Raw genomic sequence first — 24,835 nt, forward strand, 5'->3', positions numbered from 1 at the left:
AAGGACTATTTGTGTTTCACAGTAGTGCAAAATATTGTTTCCTTTATCCAGGAAAAACAAATTCTGTAAAAAAATAAACAAATTGCCTAAAACATTAGCAGCTTTCCAATGTATTAAGGATTGATTGCTGTAAGAAACATATTTGATTTCTTTATTCATACTTAGCTGAACATTGGGAATTTGTTTTCGAATTTGTTGCCAGTGCCAAATTTGCAATTAAAAAAAAAAACACAACTTGGTGTGCCTAACATGAAGGGCAGTCTTACCCAGGAGGGGAGCCTGTGTAAAGGTGGAGTAGGAGGTTTGCTGCCAGGTGTGGTGCTATCACAGTCTGACCTCTCTGAGCCCATCTCTGTCCCAGGTTCTGATGAATTTGGTGCGGATGGCACGGTGGTTGCTGCTTGTGAGCCGGGAAGGATTTCGGGAACTGTGGCTTTGCCCGTTTCCATTCCAACCTCCTGCTGTGCATCAACATCAGTTTCCTGAGGCTGGAGGGGGCGCAGCATGCTGAGTGCATTACGCGTTTGGCCATGTGCTGCCTCACTGCTGATTGACGGCTGGCTTAGGTGTTTCTTGGCCAGAGACACGTTCATCAACCCGAACCCCGTAGGAGTCCTCAGACGGGGCTGTTTGGGTGAGGCGGGGTTGTCTTTTGGATCCTGGGGCAGGTTGGGCCGTTTAGGGGTGAGAGCTGGTGTGAGGATGGGGCTGGGAGTGTTAGGTTCACTGGAAGATGATGAGGAGTCAAGTCTCTGTGACTGGAATCGTTTGTTGAGCTCCTCAGAGGTGCAATCCTCCAACTTAACCGTGCGTCCCTCCTCCTCGTCATTCTTACACCCTGCTAGTGTTCCATCTGATGGCTCCAGCAGGCTAAAGCTGGGGCGCTCTGTACGCTGCATGTCATCGTCAAACAGAGAGCTGCTGTCGTCTGAAGCTGTCAGGTAGGTCTCACTGCTGGGCCGGCTGAACTCCAGAACACACGCTCCGCTTCTGCTCTCACATACTTCTTCCTCCACTGATGCAGCACTGGAGAGCACAGACAATACGCGGCGGGACTCGGGTCCAGATGCATTGCTAACAGAGCTTTCAGGTGCACCGTCATCCTCTAGCGGAGAACACAGCAGTCCAGTTTGGCTCGGTTTATGGACTTCACCATCTGTCACTGATGAGGATGTCTTCTTACTACTTTTATCTGCCAAAGAAAGCATAAAAATGTGTAATAATTTCACAGCTGGTGGAGCACTAAAGACGAAGCATTTGAGATCTTTCTAGATTACAGATTACAATTTAAGTGAACTATGTATTTCAAAAAAAAGAAACAAAGTTAAATAATTCAAATTAAATAAGTTAATTGAAGGATTTGTTCCTCTGGGATAGTTGCCCCCTCTCTCTGATCTAATTTCTCTCCCTCATTTATTTTCTGGTGAATTTGCAAATCTACGCTAGTGCTAATGTTACAAACAGAAATACATCTGACAGCTCGGGTGGAGGCAGCATTCACCATGCAAACCTGACATCTGTGTTGCATCTGACCAGTGCAGTGTGCAAAAGCACAGGAATAATCATTTACTGTCAGATCCTGACTCATCCTTTTCCTGTTTGCCCTGTAATGCTGTGTATTAGTTAAAGTGAGTATTATATATTGAAAGACTCAGATATTAATCTTAAGACACTTCTGATCTTCTGGAGTCTCATTAACTACATTTTGACAGACATTTCAATGTAAAACTCAAAAACACTGCAAGGCGCTTTAAAAAGTATTTTTATTGACCGCATTTTATATTATGGCTGACTTGCGGGATCTGAAAGTGAATCTAAATACATATTTAATGAGGTCTGCAATAATAAGTGTGTTCACGGGCCAGATTTACTAATGCTCTGCACCACAGCAGCTTGTTAGAAGTCTGGTTATTATTGTAATGTACTGGCTGTATCTTTGTCTGTAAGTTAGACCATTTTTTGTAGATCACCTGCAGAACTTTCCAACCCCATTCGTGCAAATCTGCAATTGCGGCATCACACAAACTCCCCCCAGTTAGTAAATCCTCCCCTATGTGTGAATGCCTTTCCTGTGGCTTCCCTCCAGGTTCCGTTCTGACCCACCTGACACACATCACTGATCACTGAGCAGCAGTACATTAACTCCAGCTCTTCAACCCACTTTTAGCCCCTCTTCAGGGTGTTTTTCTGGACCTTTGTGCCCAGGAACACCATCTAGTAAATGCTTTGTTTTGACTAAAGCTTTCAGCTCTTCCTCTACAATACTTGGTTTATGACCAAACACTAGGAGAACCAATTCTTGTTCTCATCAGCCTCTGCTATGCTGTGTGTTTATAGCTAATTAGTGAGTGTTGGCTTTCTAACACACTAAAACCAGTTTGGCAAACAATGTTAATACAATTCCAGCACCACATTAAATAGATCTGCACAATTATGACTGAAGAATCTTAGTATCTCACAGTTTAACTATATTGTTTCTTCACATTCTTACTCTAACTATCAGTGATGTTATTATGTTATATAACTATCACACATTATTATTATTATTAAAAGTCTCCAAATAGCCCATAAAATACTCCAGTGGCAAATACTTTCCTTAATACAGCATGACTATGACCTCACTCAGATAGTTACCATCCTGTGTCCAGCTCTGCCCCAGAGTCCCATCTAACCACTCACAGATGCTGTTTTCATTATCCATAGCTGCGTGACTGTGTGGGGACTTACCCGTTTTGTCCCTGGCGTCTGTCTCCCCCTGTGTGCTCAGGGTCTTCTGGGACGGCGCTGGTCCAGTCAGGACCTGCGGGTTCTTCCCTCTCACCTGAAAGCAGCCGAACGTCAGGCTGCTAAGACGCTGGGCTTCACCTGGCCTACACAGGGCTCCAGCTCCACCCTTGCACTTCTGCTCAAAGGCTGCAAAAGCAGCAAACAGTCATGCGCATACTGCAGCGTGTGCTTACAATGTATTAGCATTGATAAATCTGTATTTGCTAGTAGCAGGCATTTAGGAGTTTTAACCTGCATAAATAACTTGCATGTTAACATGTTCCAACAAAGTTCCAAAAGCTTATACCTTGTATTTGTTTTTGAAGCTCCAAAATCTGAGCCTCCTGTTGTTTGTTGGTTTCTCTTAATGCTGCATTCTCTACCTCAAACTGAAGCACAAACATGTTCTCAGATAAACCAGCAACCACATTAAATACTTTAACTTATCTTCCAGATTTCCGTGTCTTTCTTATCTGTGTTTTAGGAGCCTTTACAGCTGACGCACACACAGATTTACCTCTGACAACTTCAGCATCACCCACTCTTTGATCTTAGCTGCCTTCTCTTCCACCGCCTTGGCATCTTGAAGGCGGAGCTGTTTCTGTTGAAAGAAGTAAAAATGAGCCGTCTGTCTCTCTGGGTGAATATATTTTGGAATAAGAAGGGCAGATTTAGACGAAGCGAAACAGAGAACAAGGGCGGGGAAACATAAGTGAACAGTAAGGAGGTTAAAGATGGTGTTCATAGAGATAAACGTGGTATTAAATTTTAAAAAAGGGGATTATGAATTACTCCACTGGCATCGCATCTGTTGAAATTCTTTATGCGTGTGCTTTTTCTTACCTGCTCCTCCAGCTGCTGCTCCAGCTGTGCGATTACATCCTCCTTCTCCTGCACTAACGCCTGCAGCTCCTGGCACCGCTGAAACAGACGCACCTCTGAGTCTCCAGACTGACCATCTGCTGCTTTGAGCTTCTCCTCCATCCACTGCACCTGGAATCATCACACATGTACTCACATAATCGCATTCCGACACGTCGAAAGGAAAGACAAACAAACTTGTGTTTCTGGTCCTCACCTGCTGCTGAGCTGTGAACGCCCGTTTCTCCGCATCGATCACCTGCGTCTCCAGTTGTTGAATCTGGAAAAGCAAAAGTTTATTTTAACTGGACTTTAAAAATAAATAAATCCTAATATCTTACTAGTCTTGTTACATGTTCACACAAGGACCACATAAACATACAGTAACCCCGTCTGATCTAAAATTAGTAATCAGTTTCCTTTCAGTGATCCAGACTGCAAATGTTTGCAAATGCATGGAGATGAAATATCCACTCCACTCGAGCCTGAAGCCAAACACAACAGCACCAAATAAAGACAAAGAAAGTCTTGCATGCCTAACGAGAACTCCACTCAAGATAACGCTGCCACGCTAGAAAGGAGCAGATGCGATTCAGCTGGGTTCTGTTATTCGAAGGAATGCTATGTTCAGATAGATTCACATTCATTTGCAGCCATTTTTAACACAAACTACTGAGATGTTAAGCAACCTACAATGCTAGTTTATTTATCTTCCTCGTGATGAAGATAAGGTGTCATTCAGTGCACGCTGAAACCAAGATGGCTGCTGATTGGGAAAACTGTGTTTGTTACTCTTAGCAATCCAACAAACATCACGAAAAGAACTTAACATCCAAAAGATTGGTTAAGACTTGTATCTTCACAAAGAAGTTTTGCTTCATTTTGTGTGAGTATTTCCACAAACTTTGAAGTTTAGGGTCCCTTTCTTTCATCACATGTGCTCTACAAGTAACACCTGGCTTATTGGATTACCTGGAGCCTGGAATTAATTTTGTCTTCTAAGAATTTAAATTGGTGATCAAGAAACATGACAACTAAGAGGCTAACAGAAGATATTGAAGAAGTTAAGAAGTCTCTTAACTTCATGTCAGAGGAATTGAGTAAGGTGGTGAAACAGCAAGCAGGACTACTGGACTTAATTGAAGAAGTAAGACAACTGAAGATTGTGATTAAGGAAAAAGACAAGAAGATTGAAGAGCTGGAAAAAAGAGTTGAAGATTTGGAGCAGTATACAAGAATGGAAGATGTGATTATTTCTGGACTGAAGACAAATCACTACACCTATGCACGGAGTACAGCAGGTGACAAGGAGGGGGAAGATGCACCAAGAGCTGAAAAGGATTTGCTTGAGCAGCAAGTTATTCAGTTTTTCAAAGACAAAGATATTCTTTTGGATAGCAAAAACATAGCTGCATGTCATACTATTCCACAAAAACATACCAAGATGCCAACTATCATACTACGATTTGTGAACAGGAAATATAAAGTTGAACTGTTAAAGATGGGAAAGAAGTTAAAGGGAACCGGCGTATATGTGAATGAGCATCTCACCAAGAGAAATGCTGAAATTGCACGACAGGCAAGACTATTGAAGAAGGAAAGGCACATCCAAGATACCTGGACCAGGAACTGTAAGGTATTCATAAGACTTAATGGGACACCAGAACAAGCTAAAGTAATTGTTGTCAGAGACATTGCAGATCTTGAGAGATTTAAACAAAAGAAATAGAGTTCAATGTAGAAAAGAATTGTGTTGCTGACTGTGATATGAACAATATCTGATAAGTGTGAGAAAAATAACTATGCATGTGAATGTGTGAACAAAAAAAAGGCAAAAAATGGAATATTTTGGATCTCATGATTATAAATTTTATGAGTTGGACAATAGTATTGATCCAGATATCCACCTCTATCAGAATGTTGATATGACATGTGAATATTATAATGGGGAAGAGTTGGATCCCAAGATAAAAGGTTTTTCATTAATCCACTTTAACAGTCGGAGTCTTTACAGTAATTTTTCTAAAATCAAAGCGTATCTTGATCAATTCCAAAATAAGTTTGCAGTGGTAGCAATTTCAGAAACATGGTTGAATGACGACGAAGAATTGCAAGATGGACTAGAGGGCTATGAAATGTTTTGGCAAAATAGGAAGAATAGAAGAGTAGGAGGTGTTGCTATGTTTGTTTTTTCACATCTTAAATGTAAAGTTGTTAACAATATGACTGCTGTGATTGATAACTTGATGGAATGTTTAACCATTGAAATTCAGGTTGAAAGCTCGAAAAACATATTAGTTTGCTGCATTTATCGTACACCTGCATCCTGTATAGATCAGTTTACTAAAGAAATTTCTGTAATATTGGAAAAACACAAGGAGAAGGTGACTTTTTTTTGTGGTGATTTTAACATTGATCTATTGAAGGCAAACGACCATAATAAGACTTCAGAATTTATTGATACAATGCTTAGTTTTGGATTCCATCCGTTGATTCTAAAGCCGAGCAGAATAACGATGGATAGTGCCACTTTGATCGACAATATTTTTGTCAATAAGATAAACGGCAAGATACATAGTGGACTGTTAGTCACAGATGTAAGTGATCACTTGCCTGTCTTTTCAGTGTTTGAAATGAACAATCAACTTCATTTTCAAGAGGAAAAGCAAATGGATTACAGTGGTAGAATAAAAACACCAGAACAAATTGCGGCTTTTAAAACAGACTTAGAAAATTATGACTGGCAAAAAGTTTATGTGGAAGACACTAATGATGCATACAATGCGTTTTTGGATATATTTTTGTCAATCTATGACAGCCATTGTCCAATTAAAAAGTTTTCTAAAAATTATAAAAAGAAAAAACCATGGTTTACACAAGGTCTGGAAAGAGCCTGTAAAAATAAAAATAGGTTATACAGGATTTTTTTGACACATAGAACAAAGGAAAATGAAGACAAATATAAGAAATATCGAAATAAATTAACATCTATTATGCGATACGAAAAGAAAAGATATTATGAACAGCTGCTTCAAAAACATAAAAGTAATATTAAGGCTACCTGGAGTGTATTAAATAGGATAATAAAAAATCAACATAATACATGTTCTCCAACACGTATTGTAACAAGAGGTAATGTAGTGATTGAGAATACTGAGAGCATACTTAATGAATTTAATGATTACTTTGTTAATGTAGGTCCCAACTTGGCAAAAGAGATTTCTGTACCAGGAGGAAATGATGAAGTAGATTCTACTTCTTGTAAATGTGACTCAATGTTTCTTGGTGGAGTCTGTGAGAGTGACATTGTAGAAGTGGTGAGTAAATTCAAGAGTAAAAAATCCACGGATTGTGACGACCTTGACATGTCGCTAATTTAAGAAGTTCTTCATAGTGTCCTTCAGCCGTTAACATACAGTGGGGCAAAAAAGTATTTAGTCAGCCACCGATTGTGCAAGTTCCCCCACCTAAAATGATGACAGAGGTCAGTAATTTGCACCAGAGATACACTTCAACTGTGAGAGACAGAATGTGAAAAAAAAAAATCCATGAATCCACATGGTAGGATTTGTAAAGAATTTATTCGTAAATCAGGGTGGAAAATAAGTATTTGGTCAATAACAAAAATACAACTCAATACTTTGTAACATAACGTTTGTTGGCAATAACAGAGGTCAAACGTTTACTATAGGTCTTTACCAGGTTTGCACACACAGTAGCTGGTATTTTGGCCCATTCCTCCATGCAGATCTTCTCGAGAGCAGTGATGTTTTGGGGCTGTCGCCGAGCAACACGGACTTTCAACTCCCGCCACAGATTTTCTATGGGGTTGAGGTCTGGAGACTGGCTAGGCCACTCCAGGACTTTCAAATGCTTCTTACGGAGCCACTCCTTTGTTGCCCGGGCGGTGTGTTTTGGATCATTGTCATGTTGGAAGACCCAGCCTCGTTTCATCTTCAAAGTTCTCACTGATGGAAGGAGGTTTTGGCTCAAAATCTCACGATACATGGCCCCATTCATTCTGTCCTTAACACGGATCAGTCGTCCTGTCCCCTTGGCAGAAAAACAGCCCCATAGCATGATGTTTCCACCCCCATGCTTCACAGTAGGTATGGTGTTCTTGGGATGCAACTCAGTATTCTTCTTCCTCCAAACACGACGAGTTGAGTTTATACCAAAAAGTTCTACTTTGGTTTCATCTGACCACATGACATTCTCCCAATCCTCTGCTGTATCATCCATGTGCTCTCTGGCAAACTTCAGACGGGCCTGGACGTGCACTGGCTTCAGCAGCGCAACACGTCTGGCACTGCGGGATTTGATTCCCTGCCGTTGTAGTGTGTTACTGATGGTGACCTTTGTTACTTTGGTCCCAGCTCTCTGCAGGTCATTCACCAGGTCCCCCCGTGTGGTTCTGGGATCTTTGCTCACCGTTCTCATGATCATTTTGACCCCACGGGATGAGATCTTGCGTGGAGCCCCAGATCGAGGGAGATTATCAGTGGTCCTGTATGTCTTCCATTTTCTGATGATTGCTCCCACAGTTGATTTTTTCACACCAAGCTGCTTGCCTATTGTAGATTCACTCTTCCCAGTCTGGTGCAGGTCTACAATACTTTTCCTGGTGTCCTTCGAAAGCTCTTTGGTCTTGGCCATGGCGGAGTTTGGAGTCTGACTGTTTGAGGCTGTGGACAGGTGTCTTTTATACAGATGATGAGTTCAAACAGGTGCCATTCATACAGGTAACGAGTGGGGGACAGAAAAGCTTCTTACAGAAGACGTTACAGGTCTGTGAGAGCCAGAGATTTTCCTTGTTTGAGGTGACCAAATACTTATTTTCCACCCTGATTTACGAATAAATTCTTTACAAATCCTACCATGTGGATTCATGGATTTTTTTTTCACATTCTGTCTCTCACAGTTGAAGTGTACCTCTGGTGCAAATTACTGACCTCTGTCATCATTTTAGGTGGGGGAACTTGCACAATCGGTGGCTGACTAAATACTTTTTTGCCCCACTGTATATTTGTAACAAATCATTTCAAACTGGAATTTTTCCAGATAAAATGAAAATTGCCAAAGTGATCCCACTATATAAAACTGGTGATAAACAGATTGTGTCAAACTATAGACCGGTATCTTTACTGCCTCAGTTTTCAAAGATTCTTGAAAAACTATTTGCAAACAAACTAGATTCTTTTATTGATAAATATGATTTATTGAATGATCATCAGTATGGGTTCAGAAGAAATCGCTCAACATCTCTAGCTGTGATGGAATTTATTGAAAATATTGCAACGGCTGTGGATGAAAAACAGTTTGGAATAGGTGTGTTCATTGATTAACGTAAAGCCTTTGATACGATAGATCATTCTTTACTTTTACGGAAGTGTGAAAGGTATGGTTTAAGAGGTGTTGTACAATTTTGGTTAAATAGTTACTTGAATAATAGGTTCCAATATGTGAGTATTAATAACATGAAATCTAAACTTAGAAAAGTAACTTGTGGAGTTCCGCAAGGATCTGTTTTGGGACCCAAGTTATTTTCACTTTATATAAATGATATTTGTACAGCCAGTGATACTTTAAAATATGTGATGTTTGCTGATGATACAAACTTATTTTGCTCTGGAAAAGACATAAAGAAATTACTGAAAACAGTGGAAACAGAACTCATGAAGTTAAATAGATGGTTTGTAATTAATAAACTATCATTGAATGAAAGTAAAACAAAATTTATGTTATTTGGAGGTAGTAAAAGTAATATTAAAGTAAAATTGAATTTAAATAATGTTGAAATTGAAAGAGTATATGAGACAAAATTTTTAGGAGTAATTATTGATGATAAACTTTGTTGGAAGCCCCACATAAAACATGTGAAACGAAAATTATCCAAGTCTATTTCTATTCTTTATAAAACAAGAGATTTTTTGAATAAGAACTGCCTTTATTTATTGTATACTTCCCTTTGTTTGCCTTATATGACCTACTGTGCAGAAATTTGGGGGAACACATACAAAACATATTTGGATTCAATATTTAAATTGCAAAAAAGAGCTATTAGAATAATAAATAAAGTTGGATATAGGGAGTCCACCAACCAGTTTTTTGTAGGATCATCTATGTTAAAATTCATGGACATTATATATTCTAAAACTTTAGAAATGATATATCGTGTGATGAAAAAGAATGTTCCAATTTGTATTTTAAGTATGTTTCAACTAAGAGATGGAAAATATGATTTAAGGGGGTCTTATAAGTTTGAAATGCCTAAAGTGAGAACCAATGTTAAGTATAGATGTGTGTCAGTTTTGGGAGTGAAATTATGGAATGGACTTAATGATGAACTGAAGATGTGTTTTTCTTTGTCATTCTTCAGGAAGATTTTAAAAATTAGTATTATACAAGGTTATAGAAATTTGGTTTGTTAAAAAAAAATTGTGTGTTGATTTATCATTGATTTCTTTTCAAACTGTTATACAACTTATTTATCAATGTTATTTATTTTCTTGGTTAAGGATTTGATTATTTCTATGGGGGTAAGGGATAGGATAAGTATAAGCCATAAGGCTTCAGCCTATTCCTTTTTCGGTTTCTGTTTGAGTACTTTTATGTAAAATTATAATCTGTTGTTGTTGACTGAAATAAATTTCAATTCATTCATTCATTCATTCATGAACTTGTAACTGGGAGGCTAGGGATGGATTAATTTGTTTACAACATTGTTATAAAGTCTTTTCATGGCTGTAGAAGTGCTGCATATAGCGCCTTTAACCATTACATAATGGTGATGAGGTGCCAATGTTACAAGTAGCCCTTTGTGTGCTAAGATCACAGCACTACATGTGGAAGCTAGCAGGAGTGTGCTAAAACAACAGCAAAAGGTCACACGGATTAAACACACGCACACACACACAGACATGAGATTTAAAAAAAACCTGTGGGAATGAGCAGCGAGACAGAGGGATGACTTGATGAACAACATTCCTCTGAAATTCCTCAGCTCAGAGTGCCGGAAGCAGCGTAGGAACTAGAGATGGCACGATACCACTTTTTTTATGTCCGATACCGATATCATAAATTTGGATATCTGCCGATACCGATATGAATCCGATATAGTGTTTTTTAATCAACAAAACTGTTTTTTAAAATATCTTGCTGCATTTTGCAAGTCTGCAAGTTCATACTCAAGTTTAAAACAACAACTACACTAAAGCTATTCTGTTATACCTGTATACAAAAAAAATATTTCATAGTTCAGCAATACTGATCAATCTAATAAACTTAAACCTACACCATCCTCCCTATTCTGGTATTTTAAAGAGTACTTAGCGTAAATATTAAGCAACCTAACTAATAGGGTTCCAACTCCCAGCAACAACAAAAAGAAATAAATAAAAAATAGGGAACCACCCCTCACGCTCCACCTCATGATGCTTAATCGACGTAATCAACCTTAATTTGATGCAGTGTGAAAAAAAATGCACAGAAATCAATTATTTTTCAAGAAATATTAAATAGATTCAACATCTTTCTTCAACAAAATTGCAGACTGCACAGATGGTACCTTCCCAAAGGAAAAAGTACTATAGCTTACTAGGGTATATATATTAGACTTAATAGTCACTATATACAGTAATTGACTTCTATTCATTTTACATCAAATTAAAACTTTGGGTGTCAGATAATTATTTATTAAAAGCTAGACATTTTAAATGAGAATAAGAAAGAAAAGTATGTCTTTGTGCCCCCTTTTCCCTGTTAATGCCCTATCGGCCCCCCTGGCTAAACTTTGCTAGATCCGCCCCTGCACAGTTACCAGCGTCAGCTACGTAGAAAAAGATCCTGGTGTAGAAAGTAATATTAAATAAATTCTAACAACAGCTTATCAAGCTTAAACGTGCTGCTGTTGTTCAGCCGCTGGTTTCCTCTTTCTGCTGCAAAGTGGGCCAAAAACAAAGACGGACTCGCGACAGAAAAGCCGATCAGCTGATCATTTAAGCAGTTTCACGATTGAAGTAGCAGCCGGAGAGCGAGAGGCAGTCGCTCGTTAAGCTTAACGCAGGAATGCTTTACAAACATTCAGAGATGGACTTACACACTTGCTTTACTTCTCTCGGGGATAACTTTGTCGGAGATGAAATGCGGGGTTGCTAGCGAAGCTCCACATGCTATCCAGACCACCGACAGGTCCCGCATGCCACAGCCGCTCTATCACGTGATGCATACTGCTCCGACGTGCTAACGTTCTGAGGTGAGTTACGGCGTGTTGCAAGTTTTGTGAGGTGCTTTCGTGATATTTAATGGATCGGATTACATTTTTTATTTTTCTCCGATATCCGATCCAGTCATTTAGGTCAGTATCGGACCGATACCGATACGTAATATCGGATCAGTCCATCTCTAGTAGGAACCACTGTCTTCTGAGGAAACTCTCCAACCTCAGAAGCTTAGAGCAGGAAAATATGCAGGATTATAGATGGAAACTGTCTGCGTAGCAACCACCATGGCAAAAATATTCCTCGACATGTCCACATATATACAAAATGCATTTAAAAAAATTAATCTGTAATTAACATGTGGTGTATAGTACATGTACACCACTGCTCCTTTTTATTAATAATAACAAAGAGAATGGACTGGCATCACTTTCCATCCATTATCTTCTGCTTATCGAATTTAAGGTTGCACGGCAACCATAGGGCAGGAGGTGGGGTAAACCCTGGACAGGCCACCAGTCTGTCACAGGGCTAACACAGAGAGACAACCATTCCCACTCACATGCACACCTACGGGAAATTTATTATCACCAACCCCACTAACTCCATGTGGGAGGAAACTAGAGGACCTGGAGAAAACCCACACAGACACAGTGGGAACATGCAAAAAACATTTTTTGTGGGGTAAAGTTGAGGCAATTTTATCTGTTCACAGGAACAATGAACGGGGTTTCTGTGTGCTGAACATCCTTCTAATACTGTATGGATTGCAATGTAAGTTTTCTTGAAGGACTTAGATGTCTCCATCACTCGCTTAAAAAATATGTTTTACAATTATTAAAATTTTTATATTTTTTGAGGAAAATGTATCAGTTGCTTTTATGTTAATCAAAAATGATTTCTTCCTTTAAAAGTCTAATAAAGTATCATTCTATTTGCAGCCAGCTCACACACTCGTGTGTCACATCAGCTATGCGCTGTGAATAGCTCCTTGTCTTATGTTACTCCGTAGAAATCGACAAATTAGCACTTAAATTAGTAGCTGCCATATCCAAACTTGATGGAAACCGCTGTGAAGAGCGACATCTGTTTTTAGCCTGGAGACAGGCATGGCTGAGCTCCAGTTTTCCCTGCTTCTGTTCACTTGTAGAGACCAGAAGAAGTGGACCAAGCTCAGGCCAAAGCCGGGAAGCCACACCCTGCCAGACACCCACACTGTTTCCACCGCGCAACGTTTTCTGGACCAAAGTGGAAGCGAGGCCTTTTACACAACCGCTGTTCCACCTGACATTTGAACAACATTTCACAGAAGCGGATTCTAGGAAGAAGAATTTATAGGATTATGTCACTGCGTTTCCACATATGGAAAAAGGCTGTGGGTGTATTCAACTCAGTATTTGGACAGTTGAGGTAGAGCTTTTGCACATCTGGTTTTTGAAGATCTATTTTGTCCTGATAAAACTGACAAACTGTGATGAATCCAACAATAACACAGATGCTGCAGACTTTTCTTCACCTACTGCTGCTGTCCCTGTGAACCTCAGAAGCATTACTTTTAAGGATTACTTTTACTACAGGAAAAAGCACATTGCGATGAAGAGCAGACACGAATAAAGGTCAATGCGTATCACACACAAATGCACAGTCTTTCTCTTCCCTATATAGATCCTCTGCTGTACCACAAACGACCGACCACATGTGCCTCTCTCAATGACAGATATAGCATCTGGCTGAGCACGCCATGTTAATTACAGGCCATGTATACTGTAGGCTACAGCTGGAGTCGACACGCACATGGACTTTTACGCACACACCACTTAACAGTGTATACAAAGGCTTAAACACATTAACTGCTGCGTATCAGAGCATTCGAGTAAGTGTGTGTTTGCTTCATGATGTTATATATAGGATGAACCCAACCTGGGCGTGTGTGTGTCACATCCTGTACAGCTCACTTAGGACGGGATAAGAGTAACGCCTTGCTACTCTCTTTGTATTCAGGCACAATACGAGCACTGCTATTGCCGCTTCATCGCGTCCGGCCCTGGCGCTCACGTACACGTGATCTCTGTGCTCTCCCTCAGCCTCAGGTCTATCACCTCTGCAGTCGACTCCCCGTCCAAATGCAAAATCTGAAATCCAGTTCAACTTCCATTCCTGGAATTCCACAACTGACGCCCTGTGGCCAACCTCCCCCTGAACTCGCTCCATCCATCCATCCCTCCCCCACCACTCCATCCGCAGGCCAGACAGCCAGCTCACAAAGCCTCTTTCTGTAGGCTGCGACCCACAGTGCTTACCTTACAGTTAAAACAGGTTTAACACCACAGACTTACACCAAGTATGGTAACTTGCACCGGGGGCTAACGCTGACAAAGACTTTTATTGACAGATTAAGTACAAGCAACTAAGTAAGGACATATATTTTACATTTCATAGGGGATCTAGAACGTTCATTTCATGACAGTCAGTTCAGAATAATCTTAATTATTATTTGAATGGTTCTGGCAGTTCACACAAAGTCTGAAATCAGCTGTTTTAGCTTCTGCTTCACTTCAAGCCATTTTCTTCTGATCAGGCGGGTGGGGCTTCTGTGCTCCCAGTCAGAGCTGTGTGTGTGTGTGAGATGGCCATGTTAGTTCTTTAGCTCTCTGTGACCTCAAACAGACCGAAGAGCAGGAAAAGCCTCTGAAACAGACCTATTAGAGCGTGCAGTATGCAGCTTTTGGGCCACAGGAATTACTTGAACAGAGTTTGACCTCATTATATGAAACTTTGACCACATTTACTATGAGGATCCACCACTGTAACAATAGATATATGATTTAAAAAAATATAGCAATGCCAGTTGGGCTTCCCTTACAATCTAACAATAAACTCTAGTTCCTTTGGCACACTCTGGGGCAGGCACATACCATAGCTGTCCAAAAAACAGAACCCCAGCACGTGCAAAGTGGAGACGGACACGCATGAGGAAAAGCAACATCTGTTTGAAAATGTTATGGTTAGCCGTAGGCATCTATGTGGCTGTGACTGGGCAGCCAGAGACTAAAACTGCAAGCGGATGTTTATGTGTAGCAAAGAAGGAGCAGAAAGCTTTGTGCGCGGTGCTTAAACTGAGACACTTTCTCTCATATCACATCACTGATTGGTGTCTCAAATCTGCATTTTGAGGCATTAAAATTAGCATTTTGGGCCCCACAATGATGTTTTCTTTTGAATAAAGTTATCAGATAACATTTTCGAGGGTCGATAGTATTCGCCCGCTCAAACACTGACCTTTTTATAGAGCCATAGCAGAAACCACTGCTGTGCAATGATGTGGAAATCTTGTCAAGGTCGAAGAAATCATTCGGCAAAAAGGATATTTTAAAATATTTTGAAATGAAACCTCAAGCAGTCAGCAAAACACTGAGTTCTCACTTTGTCTGCAAACACAACAAGGACCAAAAATATACGTTTCTGGACAAGAACTACATCCAGAAGACCAAAGTGAACACTGAATATTCTTGGAGCTTGAGAGATTCAAGCTGTTTAACAGCAGCTGGGAAATACTCAGCTGTACCTTTAAATAATGTTAAGTAACAGACAGATAAAATATTAAAGTGTCAAATATCAAAATCTAAACATAAACATCTTGGAGGGGATGTGTTTAGGGTGACCAGATATCCCATGTGGGACTACAGACACACAAATACTAACAGAAAGAATAGCATCTGAAATAACAAACAATGGTCTTAACTGTAATTAAAAGAGAAGAAGGGAATCCACAAAGACAATCACATAAAGCCATGGAAACAATGGTTTGGAGGATAACACATTTATCCGACTATCCAAGCCTGGATAAATGGGAGGACTGTGTCAGGAAGGGGATCTGGCAGGAACCTGTGCCAAATCAGAATATGGACCCATATACTGTGGCAACATAATATGTGTGTGTTTATGTATTATCTTTGATATCCTAACACGTCTGACGCAAACATACTCTTTGTTACTCCGGATCCGGCCGTGCTTACAGCACCACACAAATAACTTGTCAGATAATATAATTAAAACGCTCCAAACAGCCAACAGGCCCATTTTCAAGGTCTGAATTGGTGAAGCTGGGGCATGTGCCAGTCAAGTGGCCACACCTCCCTAACTTTGACCACTAATTTCACCTCCTGTCTGTTTTGATTTTATCGCTACTTCATTTTAACATTTAGCATCCTGTCTTTTTCTTTTCCAAAACTTTATAGGGAGGTTGAGAATCTCTCCTGAGACAGACACACAGGCACATGGACACAAGAGAAGAAGTGAATGAATGCATTACTTTAAAAAAAAAAAAAAAAAAGGAGGGTGAAGGCTGATATATAGAAAATGTAACACACATGGTCGCTTTGTCTTCATAAGGAGATGTGTAGCCTACTGTTACAGCTGAGAGACCCCGCTGGCCAAAACCAACATGCCTCCCAAATCCAAATATCTGTACACACACACACACACACACACACACACACACACATACTCGCTTAAGTCCCGTTTGGGGTCGCATATCTTAACTCCCACCCTTTGGGGACACCACTTTCTGTATGGTTTAGAAGCAAGCTGGCAACTCAGTTTTACTCCTCCAAGACCACAGAAATAAAAAATCACTTGAGATTTTCATTTTAAGCAACATTTGTCCAGACAGTATTTTTACCTTCACATTGGGGACTGGGAATGTTTAATGTCCTCTTTGGGGTCTTCAGCGATACACAGATAAACAAACTATTTTATGCTACTTTTGGGGACCTTACTTCCATTTGGGGTCTTCAGCGACACACACATACACAAACTATTTTATGCTACTTTTGGGGACCTTACTTCCATTTGGGGTCTTCAGCAATACACACATACACAAGTTATTTTATGTCAGTTTTGGGGACCATACTTCCATTTGGGGTCTTCAGCGACACACACATACACAAACTATTTTATGCTACTTTTGGGGACCTTACTTCCATTTGGGGTCTTCAGCAATACACACATACACAAGTTATTTTATGTCAGTTTTGGGGACCTTACTTCCATTTGGGGTCTTCAGCAATACACACATACACAAATTATGTTATGCCACTTTTGGGGTCGTTACTTCCATTTGGGGTCTTCAGCAATACACACATAACTTCAGTTTTGGGGATATTACTTCATCAAAGTAAGTACAAGGTAATGTTATGATTTAACCATCTAGAAATGTTTTAGGATGCTGCTGCTGCTCAGTGTCACAATGTTAAAAGCCATCTTTTTCTACCCAACCTAACAATATTCATTGCAATTAGGTCTGCTAACTTGACAAAATCCAATGGATTTGCCAGAACTTCAAAGTCAGGTCATTACTTATTATGAAAGAAATCACAACTTATTGTGCCACAGAAACATTTAAATATTCTGCTTCTTTTATTTCTACCGTGTTGTTTTTAGCACTTTACATGCACTTCATGTATACACAGGAACTTGCAGCAACAAAGAAACAACAAAATATCTGCACAATTCATTAAGTGCTTCTACCTGCAAATGTAAAAAACTTTGATTCCAAATACATCTCATACAGTGCGAAGTGGACACAATGAAAACCATGTTAAGAAAAAAATGTCAACTTGAAAAGATTTGTTTTTTTCCCTCTCAGAATGACAAAAGGTTTTAGGAAACAAACTTACACCTGCTTACTGAACCTGAAATTTTTGGAGTGCAACATCTTCAAAACATCTTCAGAACCATTTTACCAGAGAAACAGGAAATTTTAACTCACTGAAATCACAAACAGCCCTCAGTCCTTTGCACAAGCTTTTCTTTTTAAGGCAGTAATGCGATTTCTAACATAATTTTTTACCCCAGTCCAGTTTCTGTCTTTCAGTGCATAGGGTTCTGCATTGATGCATTGAGTGCAGTCCAGCTTCTGAGGCAACTTGCATGTGTTGATGAAACGCATCATGTGTTTTTCAACTGCACGTACCTCATGATCTTCCCACTTACATTTGGCGTTACTTCGGTTGCCTTTGAAGAAAAGAAAACAGACATCAATACACTGCTTAAAACTTTTTCAATATCAAATGTTTTCCTCCTCTACTCAATGAATAATGTCATGTATTTAATATATATATATTATTAGTGCTTATTTGCTGATTATATTCTTTTACGTATAAGAGATGGCCAGCGTTGAGTGTAAACTAGGTCGCAGGCTGATAGGAAACTGCATGCTTTTGCAAAGAATATGAGCTGCAGGCAGAAAGTGAAACTAAGTAGAGTGTTTGATCGAAACTTAAAAGTGTGCGTGACGTCTAGAGGAAGTATATAAATAACCAGACTGCCTGCTGCTGCTTCAGACTTGAGCTGATGTCTGTGTGCTCAGTCTCCATTTTCCGGAAAATGTAAAATTAAAGATCATTTTTTGAGTTAGACCACTTTGAGCCGTGTCTTTCTTCGCTGTTAAAAGAATACAAAGAAATGAATTTAATAATTGGTGCCATGACCTGGATTCTTTTGCGGCTGAGAGGTCTAATTTGGACCTTAAGGTACGATCTGATATGAGGCGGACAACAGACCGGTCTAAAAAGATTTAAAGGTAGGCACAAGCCTGTTCAAAGTAAAAGCAAAATTGTGCATATTGGATGAATTCTGAATTATTTGTTCGCCGAGTTGATGATCGTGACCGTCATTTATTTATCACCTTTTCACTTCATTAATTCACTGAACCATATTTATTTTTCTGTGCCAATGTATAAAGTTTATGTTTATGCCAAAACAAATTGGTCAGTACCCTTTTTCAAGGGAGGACTGAAAGAAGTCCTTGGAGATGAAGACGTCCCTGGAGATGAAGAAGTCCATGGCCCTCTGTCTCCATCCTGATCCGTTGTCTCATTCTCTGGTGTTTTTATTGCCTCCAGAGCCGATTGAAGAGGCTCACTCTCATCGCTTGAGTTATCTGAATTTTCCAGATCAACTTTTTCTAAAGGTTTCCAGAGCATTTAATAATTAAAAAAAAATCAATTATTATATTTTAGAGCATCCTAATAAAATTTACACTCTTACCTTCGGGGTCAATTTCAATATCATCAAGTGTTTGGCCTTTATAATGTGAAACAGTTCCGTTCTCCAGTGCCAAAAGTAATTTGCTCATCTTAGCAAGCTGAAGTGTTCCTTGAGGCAAGCGGTAATACTGCCTGTGCACACGTATGTCATGACCCAGAAAGTCTGCTAGTTGATCTGCTTCATTTTCTTGAAGATTAAGCACCTGCGACATTGTTGCGATATGTTTTCGGAGCCTTGTTGATGTTAAGATTTCAGGGTGTTTTGCTCCACTCTCCTTTGCCAACATTTGGATACAGTCTCTTCCTCGATAGGCAGATAAAGCTCCTGGTCTAGCAAACATGTAAATGTTCTCTTTGGGGACGCCACAAGATTCACGAGTTTCCACAAGGAGCTCCATTGCAGAGACCATTGATGGTTTTAGGAGAATAGGAACTCCTCTCCCTCGTTTTCCACGGATTTCTACTCTGGTGAAGAAATCACACATTTTTTTCTCAAGTGAGGTCAGACAAGCAGCCATGTCCATATTGATTTCTGACTTTTTTCTGTCTTTAAAGGTGGACACCTCCATTCTTGATACCTCTCCTTCTCTTCTTCTGTTAAAAATGATCACTTGAGCTAGTGTCACTTTGGCAAGCATTGCATAGCTGTATGGAGTTGGAGTCAACCTCAGCATTCTTTCAGCACCGCTTTTAACAGTCTCCATATGGCGATCCAAGCATTTGACATCAGCTGTTAAAGGTAAAATCTGTGGTGCATTCCACTTAGACTCCTTCATGGTTGTTGTTGCACCTCTGGTGATCAGTCCCTTCCATCTAAAATTTTTGATAGCCTTAAATTCTCTGGCAAATTGCACAAGGCTTGAGTCTCCGTCTTCTGAGGACAAATTGTCAGTCTCTACAAGCTCACAGATAATTCCCAGATTGTTGCCAATTTTTAGAGCTAAGGTAGGTTTCTGGAACGTATTTCTTTCAGGATCGTACCCAGCCACCTCTTTCACTGCAGATATCAAATGGTTGAAGTTTGCAGGATAAATCAGTTCCTCTGCCTTTTGAATGGGGGTATTCTTCTGAGCTATAAGCAGCAGTCGCCCAAGTTCCCTAAGCCTTTGCCTTATGTAGTCATGTCTGTTCTTTCTTGAACCATTTAGATCATAAAGGTGCTGTCCAAACTGAAGAAGAAGTTGGTCATTTTGGATTAATTGAGTTACCTCGTCATATTTCATGCAGGAAATCACAGTTTTCAAGCCCTCTCCAATGTCACGAACAACAGCAGTTTTCAGTGCACATTTGGATCGAACCCGCTGCTTCCCACTCTGGGAGTCTTCTTCACTTTCTTTCTTTGCTGGGCATATTCTCATGTGCTTCCACAGTGTTTTCTTAGAATAGAGTCCCTGGCAGTGATAACAATGAATGTAATCAATGCCCTCTGTGGATTTCTTTGGTCTATAGCAGGCCTGTAGCTCACCAGCCCCCCTCTTCACAACACTGGCATTATGGGCAAAATTTCCGCGTCTTCTAAGGATGTTCAACCTATTGCGCCTCTCTCTTGAATTTTTGGGATATTGAAATGCACGAGCAACCTCTTCCTTATTTTTATGTACAGTCTCCAGGTGTCGTGCAATTTTTGATGTAGGCTGGAGACAAAACAAACAATAGTTTCTCTTATCATATACACGGCGACTTCCAGACTTTGAAGGTGGTAACACTTTGATCGAGTCCAAAATCTGTTGAGTTCTGCTTTTCTTCGGTGTACTTTCATTACTATTTGTTGCACTGTGGGACGAGAGCTTTCTCTTTCTTGGAGTTTTTGAGATCCTCTTCTTAAAAGTTGTGGCACCATTGCCTTTATTTAAAATTTCTGAATAATTATCTAGTTTTTGTGGAGATAAATCGGGGTATTGCAGAGAAGGCAGAGACTTCTGTGCAGTTGGATAAAGAGGTTCATCTTCATCTAGCTGAGAGGAACTTCCTTCAGTGTCTGGAACATAATTAGCATCACTATAGTCTGTGTGATCGGATTCATCAGAAGATGTTTCTGTATATGTCGAGACCTTGGGGAAAAAATAACATCTCTTTAAGATTTAAGACATGATAGAAGTATTTTTTGTGACAGATTAAAAGTTAGAGCTATTTAAAGATAAATAAAACATGTATATTAAACATTTTCCACCTGTTTTTGTCTTGAGGACCTCTTTTTTGAGTATTCAACGAAGCAATTATCAGATGCTGGTTGAAGTAATGATGTTGTGGCAACTATAGGAGGAACTGCAGCCTTAAAGGATGGACAAAAAACAAAAACTGAGTTTCTAAAAGTATCATATTATTACAACATATTTTTGATATCTATAAAACCAAATAAGGAAATATTAAACTGTAAAAGTAATACTAGTTATAGCATAAAATTCAACACTGGAATCACTGGTTTGAGGATATACATTTGAAAAAAAATAATATGTCATTTAGAAAACAAGGTTGCATAGGGTATTTTTAAAGAGGGATATGAAAATTAATATTAAAACAAACCTAAACTGCACAGCAGTGTACTTGTGAAATTCATTATATAGCAGACATATTTAACAATAATAAACAATCTTTGTGTTTTCAATTACACAGTACTTGTATGGACAGAACTTTGTTGAATTAGTTGGGTAATAAATGTATTGCGTGTATAAGAAAAAGCATCATGCGAACAAATGACAGCCTAACAGTAACTGTTATGCTTATTGTAGCTATTAGCTAAAACCAATAATTTAGCTTAGTTTGCCCTGGGCTCAGCTTTGACAAATATCATCAACTGTTATTATTATTAGGCCTCACACTTATAACTTTTGGGGACGTTTCTAACACAAATACACTCTGCTTTAACCTAAGCCTCCCCTAAATTGACCATGTGCTTCGTGTTGTGCGTGCCCGCGTCTGTGCATTTCATGGCGTCTGTGTAGAAATGACTAGTAAGACAAGGCTGCAAACTGTTCTCACAGAACTCAAATGTGCACTTGAATCCAATAAGAAGGATCTCTCTCTCTCTCCCTCCAGCTCTGTTGATGTGCCACTGGGAGTGTAACGACTGCCCCTCCCCCTCACTGCTCAGAGCAAACACAAGCCTCATGTCCAGAGTGAAGCAAAAAAAAAAAAAAAAAAAACATTTAGAGAGATGAAAAAAAAAACGGGGCAGGCTGCCGTTGTTCACTTCAAGGAGGCGGCTCTACGGGCCGTTTTGTTTGCCACCGACACACACACAGTATATATATATATATATATATATATATATATATATATATATATATATATATATATATATATATATATATATATATATATATATATATATATTCTCAATCACATTCACACCACTCTCTTATATCAGTTCCACTACATCAAGACTATTTTATGGTGATTAGCCGTTTTGTTACCATGTATTTTGCAAGGTAAGATAATCATGTCCTGCATTCAAAACCACTGAGTGTCTATGGTGGTGCTGTGCCTAATATTGTGCTCATTTGATCCAAAACCTATTTTTCCTTTATTTTGAAGGCAGAGGCTTAGATCCATTAGGTATCCACGAGAAAAGCCTTATCACATGTCAGGATTACAGTATATGGAAAATATGTGATTATAATGGAAGTCAATGGGGCCCAAAATGGTACAAGGGTAACAGGAGGTAGTACACATGTGAATCTCCTTTACTATACACCACACCATAGAGGGGATCAAATACACTCTGCTTTAACCTAAGTGAGGACAGTAAATGGCAAACTGAACTAAGGCCACTCATTAGATACTCATTAGATACTGATGAGAACATAACACTTACCTGAATGCAGTGTTCAAGATCACCGGTTTGGTTGCTGATCTCTAGAGTAGACTTATCCTGAAAACAGAGACATGACTTCACTTACAACTACAAAAACATCACCAACAACAGTCATCATTAGGTCTCACACTTGTAACTTTTGGGGACGTTTCTAACACAAATACACTCTGCTTTAACCTAAGCCTCCCCTAAATTGACCATGTGCTTTGTGTTGTGCGTGCCCGCGTCTGTGCATTTCATGGCGTCTGTGTAGAAATGACTAGTAAGACAAGGCTGCAAACTGTTCTCACAGAACTCAAATGTGCACTTGAATCCAATAAGAAGGAGAAGGATTTTGGGCAAAATACATTTATATAAAAAAAAAAAAAAATCGATTCCGGATTTTAATGAATCGATATCACATTATCCAAACCTGAATCGATTTTAATCAATGAATCGATTATTAAAACCCACCCATACTAACAACAACAAAAACATCACCAACTACGGTCATCATTAGGCCTCACACTTATAACTTTTGGGGACGGTTCTAACACAAATACACTCTGCTTTAACCTAAGTGAGGACAGTAAATGGCAAACTGAACTAAGGCCACTCATTAGATACTGATGAGAACATAACACTTACCTGAATGCAGTGTTCAAGATCACCGGTTTGGTTGCTGATCTCTAGAGTAGACTTATCCTAAAAACAGAGACATGACTTCACTTACAACTACAAAAACATCACCAACTACAGTCATCATTAGGTCTCACACTTGTAACTTTTGGGGACGTTTCTAACACAAATACACTCTGCTTTAACCTAAGCCTCCCCTAAATTGACCATGTGCTTCGTGTTGTGCGTGCCCGCGTCTGTGCATTTCATGGCGTCTGTGTAGAAATGACTAGTAAGACAAGGCTGCAAACTGTTCTCACAGAACTCAAATGTGCACTTGAATCCAATAAGAAGGAGAAGGATTTTGGGCAAAATACATTTATATATAAAAAAAAAAAAAAATCGATTCCGGATTTTAATGAATCGATATCACATTATCCAAACCTGAATCGATTTTAATCAATGAATCGATTATTAAAACCCACCTATACTAACAACAACAAAAACATCACCAACTACAGTCATCATTAGGCCTCACACTTATAACTTTTGGGGACGGTTCTAACACAAATACACTCTGCTTTAACCTAAGCCTCCCCTAAATTGACCGTGTGCTTCGTGTTGTGCGTGCCCGCGTCTGTGCATTTCATGGCGTCTGTGTAGAAATGACTAGTAAGACAAGGCTGCAAACTATTCTCACAGAACTCAAATGTGCACTTGAATCCAATAAGAAGGATCTCTCTCTCTCTCCCTCCAGCTCTGTTGATGTGCCACTGGGAGTGTAACGACTGCCCCTCCCCCTCACTGCTCAGAGCAAACACAAGCCTCATGTCCAGAGTGAAGCAAAAAAAAAAAAAAAAACATTTAGAGAGATTTAGAGAAAGGAAAAAAAAACACGGGGCAGGCTGCCGTTGTTCACTTCAAGGAGGCGGCTCTACGGGCCGTTTTGTTTGCCACCGACACACACAGTATGTATATGTATGTATATATATATATATATATATATATATATATATATATATATATATATATATATATATATATTCTCAATCACATTCACACCACTCTCTTATATCAGTTCCACTACATCAAGACTATTTTATGGTGATTAGCCGTTTTGTTACCATGTATTTTGCAAGGTAAGATAACCATGTCCTGCATTCAAAACCACTGAGTGTCTATGGTGGTGCTGTGCCTAATATTGTGCTCATTTGATCCAAAACCTATTTTTCCTTTATTTTGAAGGCAGAGGCTTAGATCCATTAGGTATCCACGAGAAAAGCCTTATCACATGTCAGGATTACAGTATATGGAAAATATGTGATTATAATGGAAGTCAATGGGGCCCAAAATGGTACAAGGGTAACAGGAGGTAGTACACATGTGATTCTCCTTTACTATACACCACACCATAGAGGGGATCAAATACACTCTGCTTTAACCTAAGTGAGGACAGTAAATGGCAAACTGAACTAAGGCCACTCATTAGATACTCATTAGATACTGATGAGAACATAACACTTACCTGA

General features: G+C 39.4%; 2 protein-coding genes across 6 annotated transcripts in view; both read right to left on the reverse strand.

Annotated features, from left to right (window-relative positions):
• The window catches only part of plekhh2 (pleckstrin homology domain containing, family H (with MyTH4 domain) member 2), a 273,542-nt gene that overhangs the window by 16,336 nt on the left and 232,371 nt on the right, over positions 1-24,835 (reverse strand). For 4 of the 5 annotated variants that reach the window (XM_085428930.1, XM_085428931.1, XM_085428928.1 and 1 more), the window contains 6 exons: positions 3,845-3,907; positions 3,610-3,759; positions 3,284-3,367; positions 3,074-3,155; positions 2,728-2,913; positions 267-1,192 (listed from right to left, as the gene is read on the reverse strand). In XM_085428930.1, coding sequence (XP_085285056.1) covers positions 267-1,192; positions 2,728-2,913; positions 3,074-3,155; positions 3,284-3,367; positions 3,610-3,750 — 1,419 coding nt within the window. In that variant the 5' untranslated portion in view covers positions 3,751-3,759; positions 3,845-3,907. Of the gene's footprint in view, positions 1-266; positions 1,193-2,727; positions 2,914-3,073; positions 3,156-3,283; positions 3,368-3,609; positions 3,760-3,844; positions 3,908-11,725; positions 12,009-24,835 lie in introns of those variants that run through there. The other variant, XM_085428932.1, reaches the window with a different exon arrangement.
• The window catches only part of LOC146656056 (uncharacterized), a 45,221-nt gene continuing 35,651 nt past the window's right edge, over positions 15,266-24,835 (reverse strand). Inside the window, exons 9-10 of the mRNA XM_085428813.1 lie at positions 22,710-22,766; positions 15,266-15,274 (exon numbers count right to left, since the gene is read on the reverse strand). Coding sequence (XP_085284939.1) covers positions 15,266-15,274; positions 22,710-22,766 — 66 coding nt within the window. The remainder of the gene's footprint in view (positions 15,275-22,709; positions 22,767-24,835) is intronic.

This window comes from Rhamphochromis longiceps, linkage group LG13, assembly GCF_057381845.1.
Source record: "Rhamphochromis longiceps isolate RC_006_pf linkage group LG13, R_longiceps_female_GT1.1, whole genome shotgun sequence".
Taxonomy (NCBI): domain Eukaryota; kingdom Metazoa; phylum Chordata; class Actinopteri; order Cichliformes; family Cichlidae; genus Rhamphochromis; species Rhamphochromis longiceps.